This window comes from Triturus cristatus, chromosome 2_2 (genome assembly GCF_964204655.1).
Source record: "Triturus cristatus chromosome 2_2, aTriCri1.1, whole genome shotgun sequence".
NCBI classification, from domain to species: Eukaryota; Metazoa; Chordata; class Amphibia; order Caudata; family Salamandridae; genus Triturus; species Triturus cristatus.
This window is the reverse complement of record NC_140582.1, coordinates 1,017,581,674-1,017,597,548: the sequence shown is the minus strand read 5'-3', so window position 1 is coordinate 1,017,597,548 and position 15,875 is coordinate 1,017,581,674. Positions and strand designations below refer to the sequence as shown.

Here is a 15,875-nt window from a genome sequence, read left to right as displayed (position 1 = left end):
CGAATATGTGAGCTCGGTGCCTCTCATTTTAGCAACATCTGGAGGCTAAAAGGCGGAGTGCACTCTTCGGAATTCGAACAGGTCCCCATGATGTCAGTTCGGATCCTGCAGTGGATGCACCCAGCCTCTGAGACATCGGAACTGGCTGAAGAGGCCACACTTGAGCGGCGGAGACTGTGAGAGGCCACACTTGAGCGGCGGAGACTGTGAGAGGCCACACTTGAGAGGCGGAGACTGTGAGAGGCCACACTTGTGTGGCGCAGACTGTGTGTAATGCCACGTTAGATTCTTATACTTTGAAGTCAGAATAGTACTCTTTGAGAAATGCAGAGATCTGTTGTTAGTTAAGTTATTTGTTTTTTTGCAGCAAAGGCAACATGAAATACTAAAGCCATTTGGCCACATAGTCGACAATTCAAATGCTCCAAATGTTACCCAGAAAGTTATAAACATGACCGTTTCGAAGGGCAAAGCTACCCGATGAATAAGATATTTCATGAAACCGTGAGGCGTTCTCCAGGGATGGATGTAAAACTATTCAGTTCTCCCCAATGTGTTTCTATAAAAGTGAAACTGCTACCCCTCGTCCTGGCAACATTACTGTGCACTAAAAGCCTTAATGCTGCCTACACCAGTGAAAGTTGGTATACACTTCGACTATCTGTAGAAATATAAGATCCTTCAAAGGTAATAATTTCCCTGGATATTGAACTAGTTTAGTTTCAGCAGCAGAGTGTTTAAACAAGCATTGACAATGCTAGTAGGTATGGCTTTAATGTGCTGCACCCTTCACAAGGATCATCCTTTATTCACACTCCACCTCTCATACTCTGCACGCACAAGGTCATACGTCTGACACCCTACCCTCACACAGACACATTGTACACTTATACAGACTTACGGCTCAACCTGCCCTCACACAAGTGTACCACCCCCCACACTCACAAGCACACCTCTCTCCATCAACTTACAGGTACATCTTTCACCCGGTACTCATATGGTCTTACCAATCACCTCCCCTCACTTGGACACACCTCATCATTTACTCGCAGGTACACCCTGTACCCATTGGCACATGGCTCAGGCACACCTCTCATCCTGTACCCCCTGGCACAAGGCTCAGGCCCACCTCCCATCCTAGACTCACATGGACACACTCAGCACTCCCTACAAACACACCCCTGCAGTCACAAGGCTACACCTCTTACTTTGCATCCACACTGGCACATCACTCACCCTTCTCTCATACACTTCATCCTGCACTCACTTAGGCACACTGTCCATCCTGCATTTACACACCACTCATTCTGCACTCAAGTGCAAACTGCTCACCTTTCAGTCAGAGAGGCATGCCCTTCACTCGGCACTCACGCATGCCAGGCCCTCCCCCTGCTCTGAAAGTCCCACCTCTCCTCCTGCACTCTCCCAGCCACAGCACCCACCTTGCATTCATACACTGCTCACAGTATATTCACACACACGCAGCTTAACCTTAACAAATGCAAGGGCTTGTTTTACTATTTGGGTAAATGTAGTCAGTGTTTTCAGAATGTTTTAATGTCATTATGTGCATTTTATCCTTCCAAATACACACTGTAATATGTTTAGACATCACCACTTCTTGGAAACCTTTTTTAACATCTCATGATTTGTTTAAAATTGTGAGCAACTCTTCGACAGCAACCTATTGAAAAATGATACTTTTGCAGCGTGAATCTTTCTGGAGTCACTATGCTGTGCATTATTCCGCGATCTTGTGGTTGGGTCCGGATTCGTAGTCTTTTCTTTGTTTTTTTTTTTTTTTTGTAGCCCAGGTGGGCGTCGACGTCCACCATTTGGTGCACCTCCCGTGACGTCGTCGTGCTTCCTGCGGAAGTCCCACCTTTGGGGCGCCATCTTCAGATTCTTTTTTCCGCCGTTGGGTCTGGATCGTCATCGGGAAGCTCCAGAAATTCACTCGGAGGAAGAAGGAAGAAAAGCGAGTTTCATCGATAGAATCAAGAGAAGACATCAGGAATAGAACAGATTTCATCAGGAGCGCGAAGAAAGAGGACCAGCGAGCCTTTTTCTTCGACAGCCTTGGAGAATGCACGCTCAGAGACCCTGAGCGAAATGGACAAGACGCCATTCAAGTTCTGCCCAAACTGCCACCACAAGTTCGCGCAGAAAGACCAGCATCCGGTCTGCAACCTCTGCCTACCGGTGGATCACCAGAGTATCGACTGCAACGCCTGCTCAGCCTTCGCGCCGAAGACACTCAGGGTGAGAGAGAGGCAGAGAAGAGCCAACGCCAACATGGATGGCAAAGGGAAACCCCCGACACTCTACGAGCTGGGCCTCGACACGGACGACGAGGACAACGTCGCCGAGACAGCCGAAAACTTCACGGTCGACAAGAAAAAAGAAGACGAGGTAAGAGAATCGTCGAGCGCAAATCAAAAAACACCTCGAAAACACGAGGGTGACTCGAGAAAAACTGAGTCAAGGTCCACGAAGGGAGCCCCGGCGCCGAAAACTTCGACGTCCAAAGGGGGAACTTCGGACAAAAGGCCCAGCGGATCCTTACGAAAGGACTCCCTGGTGCAGAAAGACGCCGAAACGCAAGGGTCGTCGAAATCATCCCATGAAACGGGCCGATCGACGCAGAAAGAACGTTCGACGTCGACGCAAGTTTCATCGAAAAGACCCGCGGTCGACGCCGAAAGCATCTCCGAAATGGAGAAAAAGAAGAGGCGGCTCGAGGCCGAAATGGAGAACATCCTTCAAAGGAAGAAGGAGTTCGACGCCAGGATGAAGGAATTCAAGATTCCAACGGTTTCATCGGCGGACGTCGTCGAGGTCGAAGACGAGTTCGACGCCGAAGGGCTGACAAGGGATCTCGAAGAAGAAGAGGAGCCCTATTATGAGGGAGAAGCCGAGGAAGAAGACCAACAGTCGTTCTACGAATCGGCGGCATCTACCAGCAACGACGTCGAATGGCACGATCTCGACACCGAAAACCCGGAGGAGCCCGTGGACACGTACCCCTCGAGGCCTTCGCCACCCGACGACATCGGGGTGTACAATATGGTGGTGAAGAGCGCAGCAATGGCCTTCGGCGTCAAACTCGACGAAGAGAGGCCGAAAGCCGATTTTCTCGTCGAAACACTGCTCCCCATCCAAACTAGGAGTCAGTTCCTCCCCATGCTACAAAGCGTGATGAACCAGGGGAGAGAAGCCTTCAAGGAGCCTGCCACCTGCCGGTCGATCACGCCCAGGACAGAGAAGAAATATAAGCACTCCTCCCTGGACCCACCTTACATCAAGGGTAGCGTCACCGCAGACTCCATCATAGCCTCCACGGCCAGGAGAAGGGCCAACGTTCCAGCAACTTCGGGCCCACCTCCGGATAAAGAGAGCAGGAGGATCGACCTCACCGGCAGAAAGGTCGAGAGGAACGCCGCAATGCACTGGCGCATGGCGAATTCGAATGCACTCCTCAATAGACACCAATACCAACACTGGGATGAGATGGGGGAGCTAGTAAAGCACCTCCCCGAAGAATACCGCCAGAGAGCCTCTCACCTGGTAGATGAAGGCAAGAACATCGCCAACTCCTGTATAAAGACGGCGTTGGATGGGGCAGAGACTTCAGCAAGACTCATGGCCATAGGGGTCACAGAGAGGAGGCATGCATGGCTAAGAATCTCGGGATTCAAACCGGAAGTGCAGAACAACATCCTTGGCACCCCCTTCAACGGAGAGACACTGTTCGGAGCAACGGTGGACGAAAAGCTCACCCAGCTCAAGAAGGAAAACGAGACAGCGAGGTCCATGGGGGCCCTACAGCTGAGGGGAATGAGACGAGGAAATCCCTCGAGGAGACCCTACGGTAGGGGTGGAAGCCAACAGGGGACGTCGCACCAGGCGTTCCAACAAGGTCAGCAGGGCGAAGGTCACGGACAAAGTCAGCAGAAGCAAAGCTGGCAATATCAGCCTCGGGGCCAGTCCTTTCGCGGGAGAGGGAACGGACGTGGCCAAAGGAGGAGAGGGGGCGATCAGCCCTCCTCGAAGTGACTCAGCACGCAAGAAGACGCCTACCCTCGTCAGGTCCCCAAGGGTGAGGCGCAAAAAAGTGTCATCAGGGGGAAGAGAAGATTCAAGAGCCTACGAGCATACGACACCAGTAGGCGGAAGGCTGACGTTCTACCTTCAGGAGTGGCGGCGTATAACCACAGACAAGTGGATACGGAACATCGTGCAGTACGGATACTGCGTAGACTTGGAGAAAAGACCTCCAAACAGGAAGCCGAAGGGAAGACAGAGATCGGCCCAAGAACTGGCAATACTCAGAGAGGAAACACGGAAACTCCTACAAAAGGGAGCCATAGAGACAGTGCCGTTCAGGGAACGCAACAAAGGGGTCTACTCAAACTACTTCGTGGTTCCGAAGGTAGACGGGGACCTCAGACCCATACTGGACCTCCGTTACCTAAACAAGTTCGTCAGAACGCAAAGGTTCAAAATGACTTCACTGCAGGAGGTACTGCCACAGATAAGAGAAGGGGACTTCATGGTCACTGTGGACCTCAAGGATGCCTACCTTCACATCCCAATAAACAGAAGGCACAAGGGCCTTCTAAGATTCAACATCGAACAGGAACACTACCAGTTCACAACCCTGGCCTTCGGATTAAAATCAGCGCCAAGGGTCTTTACAAAATGCCTGTCGGCGGTAGCGGCACACCTACGAAAGCAGGGAATACACGTATACCCCTACTTGGACGACTGGCTGGTCAAGGCAAACTCACGCGAGAAGTGCGAGAGGCACGCAAAACGCGTAACAGACACCCTCACAAATCTGGGATTTTCCATCCACTAGGGAAAATCATCGCTGGAACCGGAACAGGTAAAGATTTTCCTGGGGGCAAAGATCAACTCCCTCAACAGTACAGTAGTGCCCAGCGACAGGAGGACAGATGCTCTACTGAAGGAGACGCAGCTCTACCAGAAGGGGCGAGCTCTGACAGTGAGGGCGGTGAGCAAGATGATGGGGATGATGGCGTCCTGTATCCAGCTGGTGCCGAATGTACGCCTGCACATGAGACCATTCCAGGAATGGCTGCAACAGCAATGGTCACAAGCAAACGGAAGTTGGGAGGATCTAGTGGTTGTTACGCACGCAGTGCAGGAGGAGATAACTTGGTGGAACAGAGACAACATAACAACGGGGAGAAGCCTGACACCACCAAGCCCAACAGTGACCATTACCACGGACGCATCGCAGAAGGGATGGGGAGCGCACATGGACAACCTCAGAGTGAGGGGTCAATGGGCTCCAGCAGACGCGGTCCGCCACATCAACTACCTCGAGTTGAAAACGATACTGCTAGCCCTGAAGGCATTCCAGAGACACCTGTTCGGCCAGAGGGTGTTGGTACAGACAGACAACACCACGGCGATGTTCTACATCAACAAACAAGGGGGGACACAGTCGTTTCCACTCTCATCCCTAGCTCAGGAGATTTGGAGATGGGCCATACCTCTCAAGATAGATCTACTGGCAATTCACCTACCAGGGAAGGACAATGTGGAGGCAGACTGGCTGAGCAGGCAGACCTCAGCATCGCACGAGTGGGAGCTCAATGGCCAGGAAACGGAGAAAATCTTCCGGAGATGGGGGACTCCCACAATAGACCTATTTGCAACACGCCACAATGCAAAATGCCAAAGCTTCGCGTCCAGGCAACCAGATCAGCAATCCAAGGGAAATGCCCTATGGATAAGCTGGTGGAGGACATTTGCCTACGCCTTTCCACCGATACCCCTGTTGCACAGAGTGCTCGACAAGTGCAGAACCAGCAACATGACTCTGATCCTGGTGGCTCCACAGTGGGCGAGGCAGACATGGTTCTCACAGATTCAAGAAATGGCGCAAGGCAATCCGTACAGGTTCGAGAGGAGAAAAGACCTGCTCTCAATGCAAAACGGGGAGGTCCTGCACCCAGAGCCAGAGACCCTCAACCTAGCAGCATGGCTCCTGAAGACCTAGAGTTCGCACACCTAAGGTTACCTCAGAGCACTATGCGAGTGCTACGGGAGGCAAGGAAACCTACTACAAGAAAGTGCTACAGCGCAAAGTGGAAGAGATTCACGGTGTGGTGCAGGAAAAAGGGCCTGCAGAACAGAATGACAAGAGACTCAACTGTGCTGAGGTACCTCACACACCTTCTAAAGAGTAACCTCTGCTCGAGCTCCCTAAGGGTACACCTAGCAGCGATCGTTGCCTACACCAGAGGTGAGAAGGGTGGAAGTTTCTTCACCTCGCAGGTGGTGAAGAGATTCATGGAGGGAGCCAAAAGAATGGCACCCCCGAAAAGGTTGCCGCCGCCGGCATGGAATTTAAACGTGGTTCTGACGGAGCTCATGAAGGCGCCGTTTGAACCCATTCACAAGGCCACTCTACAAATGTTGACGATGAAAACTGCCTTCCTAGTGGCCATAACCTCACTACGCAGGGTGAGCGAGCTTCAAGCACTAACGCTACAGGAGCCCTACATTCAAATTCACAAAGACAGGGTAGTCCTGAGGACGGACCCACACTTCATGCCCAAGGTAGTGTCGGCGTTCCACATGAATCAGAGTATCCAGATACAGAGTTTCTTCCAAAACCCGACTACAAACGCAGAAAAGGCCCTGCACACCCTCGATGCCAGAAGAGCGGTGATGCACTACATTGAAAGAACAAAGGAACTCAGGAAGTCGAAGCAGCTGTTTGTGTCCTTTGCTACTAGCTTCATGGGTAGACCAGTGACCAAGGGCACCATCGCTAGGTGGATTGCCCTCACTATTCAATTCTGTCACAAACAGGCTGGACAGGAGCTAACGGAGGGGCCCCAAGCTCACTCCACAAGGAAGAAGGGGGCCACAGTTGCCTTCCTGGCAAACACGCCCATCCAAGACATTTGTCTCGCAGCAACTTGGGCATCTGTGCACACGTTCACAAAGCACTACTGCGTGGACATTCAAATGAATAAGGAAGCACAGGTCGGACAGAAGGTGCTACAACACATTTTCAACGACCAGCGATCATCTTCCACCCAGCCACCACAAAAATAGGAAAACCGCTACAAAGTCTATGCACAGCATAGTGAATCCAGAAAGATTCACGCTGCAAAACGAAAAGTTTCTTACCTGTCGGTGTAGTTTTGCAGCTTGAAGATCTTTCTGGATTCACTAGCGAACCCACCCACCTCCGCCAGGAAGATGAGGCTGGAGGAAGAGGGGGTGAAATGGATAGGATCAAAGAAGTGGAAACGTACAGAAATATGGACGAAAGGATTAATCAATCGCCTAGGGTTAAAAAAAAAAAAAAAAAAAAGGGAAAAAAGAACCCGAAGATGGCGCCCCAAAGGTGGGACTTCCGCAGGAAGCACGACGACGTCACGGGAGGTGCACCAAATGGTGGACGTCGACGCCCACCTGGGCTACAAAAAAAAACAAAAAAAAAACAAAGAAAAGACTACGAATCCGGACCCAACCACAAGATCGCGGAATAATGCACAGCATAGTGAATCCAGAAAGATCTTCAAGCTGCAAAACTACACCGACAGGTAAGAAACTTTTCGATTTGTGTCATTCATAACGTTTAGAGACAGTCAAGCAAAGGGTGGATATTGCCTTAAACAATTCCCTTGTGTTGCACAGTGCAGAGATCACGAATGTCGATAAAGCCAATGACGCTGGTGTTCCTGAACTTGAACATTAATTCTAAACCAACTTGTGGCCTCTGGCCCTACCGTCTGCTTCCAAGTTACACCAGCTTGTATAATTAGGCCTATGTCTAACAGGAAATGTCGACAGGGACCCATCTCCAACTGGCAGAGTGCCAAGGTTGGAATTTCGCTCTGGTCTTAATCTCATTTCACAACACACCCGTGATGTTTTGCAATTTCATAAGCTTTTTCCGATTTTTTTTTTTCTTCTGAATTCCAAGATATTTTCGTAACTCTTTGACTGATAGAAGTTGTGAAACTGCCATGTCAATATAACCATTTTGCTAAATTACATTTTCGAAAAATTGCTTGTAATTTGAGTTGGAGACAGATTTTGGATGTGCATTTCAACAACCTTGAGTTGCAAATGCAGTCTGTAATTCACTATCATTATTTAGCTTCACAGTGCAATGTGGCAGCCATGGGATTCTTTTATCAATATGAAGTTCCAAATAAAAACAAACTAGTTACATATATTGCATAATATAGTGATATGTTGGCCACAGCGCTTAAACCAAATCTTTAATCATACATTTGTGGAAGATGTGCTATCTGATGGCAAATTAGGGACAGTGCGTGATTGGGGTTTAAATCCACTCTTACTCTTGGCATCCCTTTGCGGTAGCTCCTCCACAAGCTTACAATTCATCTCATGAATTTTGAGTTTTCTTATAAATTGAAATAAGTCTAATTGAGTATCAACATTGTCAAAAGTATTCCTTGGATAAAATGATAGCCGCATCCGTGTGTTAATGATATATTAGACAAGTTCATAACTCTTACGTTTCCAGTGCTAATACGTGTTGATCAGTCATTGGATCTTGATGATCCCTCCTCTTTTGCCTCTACCTCTTATTCCGTCTGTACCTTGACGTTTGCAATCTCTTGGGAATTGTTTTTCCTTTGGAAGCCACTCATGCCTGAGTAATCAGTACTCCTCTAAAAAGATTTCAATATGCTAGCTAGCGTTGTTCAACCTACTTTGCTGAGATTTCTGAACACCATCATTCCAGAGATGGAATCTGTAGTCCCTTTATCCCGTGTTTGCATAACGTTGCCTCTTTGTGCAGCATTGACTTATTAGTTCAAACCATTTTACGAATAATCCCTACCGATTAACAACATAGGTTGCTTTCTTAATTTGATGTTTGATTCTAATATATTCAAATTCTGCCTTATTTTCTTTGTATGTTTTGAGCATTTCTAATTCTTTGCTCCCTTTGTTTGAGTGTTCTAATTACAATTGTTAATTAACTTTCCTTTACAATTTGATCATATATCTGAATCTTTCACCATACCTTTGGAACATTCGGTAGAGCTCTGGGCCCATTCTGTAAAGCATTCTCGGATTAGGACTTGCAAACGTGGGCACTGTATGAATCCGAAACCCTCTGGGGTTCTTCCAACACCAAATTACTTTTGTAGTGTTGTGGCTTCCCACGACTTATTGAGTTCTGTTTTTTGGAGATATTCTAGTTGATTACATTTTTGATTTAAGGTCATCACTATCATAGAGTTTGCCCTCCACCTTCAATCAGTGTCTTGGGTTTGCAACACTTGAAATCATTCAGTACATTCTCTTACTGTTCCTTTCCAATGCCTTGCAATTATCATGTCAATTACGTATATTGCTCTTTATTCCTGACTGCGTAGAGATTGCATGTTGTTGGTCCTCTGACCCCACTGCATCAAATGTTTGTCCCAGGAAAGCAGTCTTCAAAAGTGGCTGTATATATCAGTTGCTTATAATGCCGTCTTTCTTTCTTTATCTAAACAACTATGTTCAAGGTGACGTTATTTAAGAATTTTTCTGTTCTCAGGCATTTTTCCTTTGTATACTACCACAAAACTCATTGGTGCAAATAGAACATTGACACATATATTGCTATTAATTCTGCTCTATATCGTACATTATTTTTGCAAAGTACATCAATGCTAAGGATTCCCCAGTTGTATATGGTATTGTAGCAGGATAGTTGCAAGTCCAGTGATGACCCATACAGAAGTGGTCAAAAAAACTTTTCAGCTATAATCAGTGAAAGGATGACAACTTTTCTTCATTAGCTCTTAGATGGCAATTGTAATTCTCTGTAAGGTGTTATTTTAATGTATTTGCAGATTGTGCGTAATGCTCACCCAATCATTTGGTCTCAAATAATATTTCTTGTTGAGTGAACTACTCTTCGTAAACGTAATTTAAAAATACATGTTTTATTCTGATTTTCTTTTCCTAGTCCCCTGTATTTAAGCATCGGACGTTTGAAAACTCCCCAGTGTCTAGTTGTGACACGAGCGACACCGACTGCTCAATACCTGTGAATAGTGCTGCTATTCTGAAGAGGCAGCCATCCGCCAAAACATCTCCTGTCCGAGGCCATGTACTTCGAAAAGCAAAGGTGAGATACAGCGCTTCATTTAATATGTTCACCATTACCTCTGGAGTTATTTTTTAATTATTTTTGTTGATAGGTTAAAAAAAATGCATTACAACAGTATCTTCTCCAGCTGCTGTACATGGGAACCCTTTGTTCAGAGTATGCCCCCTTATGGGGACCTGATATCCAGATGAGAGTAAACCTATTAAAAATATTGGGGATTAAATGCTGTGGGTAAAGATTGGCTTGTAGTAGAACAGGGGTTTTCCAAATTCAGAGAAACCACCTGCAACTAGGAGCAATGTATACACGTAGAAGAGCGATTCTATGTGGAAAAACCAAATTATTAGAAAGACGGTACATGTGAGTGTCCAATTAATGAAGAGGCTCACGTTTTGCGGATATTACACATTTCCTGCTATAATAACGTGCTCAGTGCTCTTAGTGTTCACTCTGATCAATAAAAAGTGTTTTAAAACAATGCAGCAGCAGAACAGATACACAATCAATGACACTGTGCATACAAGAGGTTATAGGTCAGTGAGTGACTAAATCCAGATGGGTTCCAGTTGCCGTATGCTTCAACAGAGTTTCCACCCTAACTGGGAAATGTGTCATCACGAGAATACATGCGTGTAGGAATTGAAAGTGAAGTGTGTAACAATTATGTTTGTAAAGGTAAGTATACCAATGGGCTATTCGCTGAATACAGCCAGTCAGCAATATCTGAAAAGAACCTGAATTGAGAAATTAATAAAACTTACTGCAAAAAGTGATGGGAAACCACAAGGGAACCAGTCACCAAACATGAGACCACACTTGTAGTAAGTGGAAAGCGTGTTCGTAATGAATCGCATATATGGAGGAGAATTCATGTAGAAGATGAAGTAGTCAATACTGAATAAATCAATCGTAAACGGAGCGTAGAAAAACCTTCAAATTGGCAAAAGCCTATGACAATCACCTGAGATGGTGCAATATGGGCAACAGTCATAAAGAACTCCAAACAAAAACTGTTAATTAAGTCACTAAAAGGCCGCAACAAGTAGGCCATGACTGCAACACCAGAAAGTCGATCAAGAGAACCGCATGAGTCTTCCGTGTGCATAAGGCAATTGATAGGATGAGCGCGCAATTGGCCATCGTATATATCAAAGATGACCGAGCCGCGCACCCACAGAGATGGAGAATGACTATGAGGTTGGTCAACATTGTATAAAAAGGGGGGGATGTTTACCAGTATTAAAACTTGTCTAGTTGTCCATAATGGTACCGACTCGCCAAGACAAGTATAGATCAACACTATTGAAAACCCTACTATTGTATTGCTAATAAAGTTCCCTTTTCATGGAAATTGTGTATGTGGAAGCTGTCTGCAGCAAGGCACAAATGGGACCACCATCTTGTGCAGCACATTCATGGAGCCTAGTGGATTTCAGCAGTCCCCTATCCGGATAACCTTATGTTAAAAAACACAGACATCTGCCCTCAAACCCATCTCCCCTAAATTGTGGGAGACAGAGCTTTTACTGGTGGAGTCGGTAGGTAGGCTCATGCGGCCACAGTCTTACAGCTAATAAATAAAACATTTTTAAAAAACTTGAGCCTCAGATTAGGACTCATTGCTACCTTCACTATTTTCATAGCCTGGACATAGAGAGCAGTCACCACTCCCCCAAAAGCCTTTCACTTTTGGTGACTCCTCACAACAGAACCAAGCTCTGTTGTGGCTAGAAAGCAGCTAAAAGGCACAAACTCTTATGCCTAAGTTGCCAAACTTGTGTGGGGGGAAAAAAGCACACGGCTGCCCAGAAATTATAGAAGGGCAAGGTGAGGGAGCTTCCCAAAGCCATGCAGAAGACTTTCGTCCTAACATCTGGTCTGTGGTGTCAGCGGGTGATTTGGTAATTGATGTAATTACACTGTCCAGCCCCTTCCAATGCTGGTTCACATATGTCCTCAGCCCTCGCAATAAGAAATACATATATGTGTCACAGTTGTCACAGCGAGACAAATTGTGTAATTGCAAGGCATTATTACTCCAGCATTCCGCTTTTTATTGGTACTTTACTGCCCTATAGTTCACATATAGGTTTCCATTCGAATCTGTGGAATGATGAAGAAGTTTAGGAAATTCAAAAGACTGTAGAGGTCTTTTCAGTAGATTAAGTTTTAATAGGCTTTCCGGTCAATGAGTGGAATACATTGGCTCATAGTTGCACCTTGATAGGAATCGAGACTTTGTGGACATTTAACAATCCATGACTCTTGGTGTGAAATTCTATTAAACAATTGAATTATCATAAATCTTTTTTTCTGATTTATATTTTGCAAAACAAGTCACAAGGTGATTTAAGCCCAGGAGCAGGACCTAGGTGCCTTAAAATCTAATTTTCCCCTGGTGTGTATTGAATGCTTGTATAGGTGCCTCTACAAGGCATTTTGTTCCAATCGGTCTCTTTTTTCAAACCTGTACAGGAGTGCAACCCAGAAGTCAAACCATTTGTTTGTCTTCTGGACCAACACAAGTATTCAGCTACTTTATGGCGCGCCTGATGCCATCCATGCTCTTAAGATGGTAGGCCAGTTGTCGTTTGTTTGCATGTAAACCCAGTGGATTGTGGGACTGGATCACAATGAGAGACGATTTCTTGCACCAGCAATGGTGGTCTCTCACAAGAATGTGTACTGCTTCCTCTCATACTGAACAGTATGCCTTCTACGCAACATTGTCTTCAGTACTGTTTATGGATTCTTGGTGTGTGGCCCATAATAACACATATTGGAGAAGGAGTGGGCCTGCATGTCGAAGGGTTTTTGGCATGGATGGTTAGACTAAAGTCACGAGTTCGAACAATTCATTAAATCAGGTTTACTGCTTCCTTTCAATCTTTTGTCCTGTCACAAGCCCAAATACCCAGCGGCTTCTAATGATAAGCTCGAAGGGCTCACATGATAGCCTTTGGCTCTTTTATTCTTTATTTATCTGTGCTTTGCTTACAGGTCAGCCCAACAGATAATCAACCCCGTTGTTTCATAACAAAGAAGGCTGAGCAGGCACATATTTGAAGTATCGCTCACTGCAGTCACTTGGGGGTGTCTGTCAATTAGACCACTTTTGAATTGAAAACAGATGAGGGATTCTCAGATCCGGAAGGCCACTGTGAACCCCCAGAACAAAGGCCAGAAGCAGGCCTCGTGTGTTTTCTCGTGTGTTGCCCGACCAGGCATACAGTAAGAAGGAAAAGTAAAACCACCAAATGCTTGTGCGAGCTTTAAAATCCAGTCGTCAAAAAGCAGTACATTTAAGTTATTGAAGGAATGTACGTAATAAGTGTGTTGCAAAGTTCCTCTGGCATTTGGCTGTAATTGGGCAATTTCGTGACCTTCCAAGTTTCTTCAGAGGTCTGTGGTTTTGCTTCAGCGTCACTGCTCGCCATTGTTCTCTGAAGCCAGATGGGGTGTTTCTTTACTGGTGGAATGGAAGGCAATACTGTGCCCCATTGAGTCAGAGGTCAGTATTAAGTGCATAACATTTTAATGACTGTTAAAAAAGAAAACAAAATAATAGACCCACTATTGCTTAGGATTAATTAAATAAAAAAAGCTTAGCCTTACCTGCCTTTTCAAAACTTGGAATACTTGTCTTTAAATATTGATAGCTTAAATATTCTAGCTGTTTGCCTGAAGACAAGAGAGCCTACTTCACAAAGCTATTACTGTGACAAGTGCAGGAATAGGGAAATAACTACTCCAGGAACTAGTACATTGGGGATCAAAGTGTGGCTGCGGAAAGGACGTGAAGTCACGAGGGTTGTAGTCTGACAGTCACTTGGACATTGTTTTTTTTAATCTCTGACACATAGAAATTGTGAGGACAAATTTGACAAGTAAATCGATCCTGGCTTACTTAATTGGTCGCAAAGAGACTGCATTTTAAAATATCTTACAAGTAAAGGCTCATGCTGCAGAGTTTTGTGTGCCTAGCAATTTTGAGAGGTTAATAGTTAAAAGTAAGATAGCTCTGGTGGTTAACGCACTTGCTGGAGAGACTGTGTTTTATCTAGTCACAGTTTTGATTCATAAAGTAGCATAAAGTCCCTGCTGCATAGCACGCAACGAAATTTGTGCTTTTGACATAGATCTGTTTATTTATTTATAGCTTTTATATAGCGCTAACTAGACCCGAGGGTATCCGAGCACTTTACATGATCGAAGAACCCCGTATAATCAGATAGCTCATCAGAAGATGCGAGACATATTAGATCAATAGAAACACACACAATAATAAAGATAATCGTTGGGCAATGAGCATGGATTAACTGTAATGGCAATAAGAAAAGAGTAAGATAAGGGAAATAAATACCTACTAAACAGCAGAAACAAAACAACAACTGACTATAACAGAGGCAGAGACCTATATTGAGAGATAATTAACAATGTTCAGAATGCTTAGGTATCCTTTTATTTGCAGTTCATAAATGACAATTCTTCTAATATAGTGCAGTGAGCTATGAACTGCCATCATGGAGCTGCATGCAAACTGAAGGGCATGTGTTTAGTACCTTGCTTTTTTTCTCGATCTGGCATTATTTTAAGGTTTCTAAAAAGGGATTCCTTTGGGTAGTAGTACAGTCTTATTTTAGTACAGACAACCGAAACCACTGTGTTATGTTTTAAATCCTGACTGTTTCTCACAGCCATGCACTCTTAACAAAGGCTTATCGGATAGACCTCTAACCACAGATTCCTTAGATTAGAACTTCCAGGTGTCAGGCTGGATCCGAAAGATTTTGATAGCAGTTGCCCGTGCACCGATCGGTGGTGTAGGTCGACTTCGTAGGCGCAGGCTCATCGTGACATCTGTGTTGTCTATATAGGCACCACCCCAGCACATTGACGCCAGTTCTTTTCTTTCTGCGACAGTCGACAAGAGCTACCCTCTGTAAATTTTTGACAGACTTTTTTCGACTTTTTGTAAACCTATCGGTGTGTAGGATTTCCAGTACGAAGACCTCTGGGTTCAAACAGTGTGGTGCCTGTCACCGCACAATGTCGGTCACAGATCCCCACATTGTGTGTCTTTGGAGCCTGGAGCACGACCAAAACCTGAAGTCGTGCTCCGACTGTTGGGCCATGGCGCTGAAAGCTTTGACAGAGTGGTCCCTAAAGCTGCTTGCGGCTCGGCGTCCAGCACCTTGGAGACCTTCCCGGTAATCCTGCTCCCGGTCCGAGAGGAAGAACCAAGCACTGCACTGGGGGTTCCAAGTCTTCCTCCTCTCACTCGAAGTCGTGGAGGTCAGGTAAGAAGCACCATAAAAAACATCAGAAGTCCCTCATCTGATGAGAGGTAGGAGTCTCGGCGCTTGAGGCCCCACTCCGCGGAGTGGGTGTCTGGGTTGGCTCTGCGTTTCCTTCCCTTTCCGGGGCAGGGAGTGACCCCCGTCCGGTTGGAAACCTTTTATGACACCATGTGCACTATATTTTGGTAGCCTGGCTCTACTGGCACACCTTCGGGCTCCACAGGTTCATCAGAAGGAAATTCCTTGGGTTCCATGTCCCCCGGCTCCAGCGCTCAAGACTCCTCTTGGATCCTTTCCTGGATCCGAACCGATGCCGGTCGTACCTCCTAAACGACCTTCCCCGCCGCAGCGTCTGACGGCGAGACCCTCTTTGTCACCTCCCCATCCTTATTCCGGACAACACTGAGCTGGCTGGGCGTCCATTGACGCTGAGACCAGAGCTG

At 46.1% G+C, this 15,875-nt stretch overlaps 1 protein-coding gene across 2 annotated transcripts in view; it reads left to right on the top strand.

Moving 5' to 3' along the window:
* The window catches only part of AFAP1 (actin filament associated protein 1), a 444,017-nt gene that overhangs the window by 416,250 nt on the left and 11,892 nt on the right, over positions 1 to 15,875 (top strand). For both annotated transcript variants that reach the window (XM_085642466.1, XM_085642467.1), the window contains one exon: positions 9,989 to 10,150. In XM_085642466.1, the coding sequence (XP_085498592.1) occupies positions 9,989 to 10,150 (162 nt within the window). The remainder of the gene's footprint in view (positions 1 to 9,988; positions 10,151 to 15,875) is intronic.